Source organism: Erigeron canadensis, chromosome 2 (assembly GCF_010389155.1).
Source record: "Erigeron canadensis isolate Cc75 chromosome 2, C_canadensis_v1, whole genome shotgun sequence".
In the NCBI taxonomy this organism is placed as follows: domain Eukaryota; kingdom Viridiplantae; phylum Streptophyta; class Magnoliopsida; order Asterales; family Asteraceae; genus Erigeron; species Erigeron canadensis.
The window spans coordinates 28,615,183-28,616,614 of record NC_057762.1 but is presented as its reverse complement, the minus strand read 5'-3'; the positions used below and the strand labels follow the sequence as shown (position 1 = coordinate 28,616,614).

Genomic DNA, 1,432 nt, shown 5'->3' with positions numbered 1-1,432 from the left:
GGTCCAAAAGTCATTAATTTTAGTAAAAAAAAAATCAACATTTTAAAGTCAAACGCTTTTAGACCAAAACGGTTTGAAGAGACTTTCAAAGGTAGGGATCAAAGTCATAGTTTATAAAAATCAAGGATGAAACCAGTAGTTTTTGACAAAATACAGGTACATGTTTTGTAACTAACTCTAAATTTAATAAACCGTCTTTATATCTCCTCTTCAATTTACAAAACCGTCTTCATATATATTCACTATATTATTTTATTGTTATATATATATATATCGTTCTTGGTTGAGTATTCTTACTCTCTCCCTACAACCACCGAGATGACGACGATAACCATTGTCGATCACGACATCCCGGAAACCACACACGACCGTTACACCGTGGAATTGTACGACAACACCATACTCACCCTGGTAACCGACACACCCTCTTTCGTCGACGAATGGATCTCCGAAATCGAACGCATCCATCATCGCCGTCTCGACAATCTCATCGTCGGTCTCGACGTAGAATGGCGTCCAAGTTTTAGTAAACATGTCCGTTACCCTGTCGCCACTCTCCAACTATGCGTCGGACGACGATGTCTTATTTTTCAGATATATTACTCGCGTTACATCCCACAATCCCTCGTTGACTTTTTGTCAAACCCAAATTATACTTTCACTGGGGTTGGAATACATGAGGATATTGAGAAACTTAAAAACGATTATGATTTGGAAGTTGAGAATGTATCGGATTTAACGACGTTGGCTGTTCAAGTGTATAATGATAGGGATCTTTATGGGTCTGGGCTTACGAAATTAGCAAATTGGGTTTGTGGGATGGATATTCATAAGCCCAAAACGATTACGACCAGTCATTGGGATAAGGAATGGTTGTCTCTGGCCCAAGTCAAGTATGCCTGTGTTGACGCTTTTCTTAGTTTTGAGATTGGGAGGAAATTGATTACTGGGGATATTGATTGATTGATTAGTAGGGTTGGGTTTATTTGTGGGTTGAATAATTAATTATGGTTTAAGGTAATGTTTAGTAAAGATTTATATATAAGTATTTGTTCAGGGATCTATTTACTTATCAAATTAACTTGTCTATTTTGTGATCGATGCATATATGTATGCGTTCAAATCTTAAAACCTATACTAATTGTGCATATTTTCGTGATTGATGAATCCAATCTGCTGGATTAAACAAGTAACGTTGGATGTGAGACCGGTTACGCTAAGAACATGTGAATATTGTTTGCATCTTTATCGTACAATGATACAGTAATTGATAAAAAGAAGGCGACAAATTGTCTCCATAAAAAAAAAAAAAACTCTTGTTGACGGTTTTTCGAATTCCTTGATTGAAATCGCTTCTCTTGATATATTAGAAGCAGATCGATTGCATGATCGCTTGATGCAAAGGTCATATTACGGAGCTGAAAAGTGAAAA

The 1,432-nt window shown here is 36.5% G+C and overlaps 1 protein-coding gene across 1 annotated transcript; it reads left to right on the top strand.

Moving 5' to 3' along the window:
* Positions 1 to 318: 318 nt before the first annotated feature.
* LOC122588029 (Werner Syndrome-like exonuclease) lies at positions 319 to 963 on the top strand. The gene has a single exon (XM_043760176.1). It carries the CDS (start codon positions 319 to 321, stop codon positions 961 to 963), a length of 645 nt encoding a protein of 214 aa, XP_043616111.1.
* Positions 964 to 1,432: the final 469 nt, after the last annotated feature.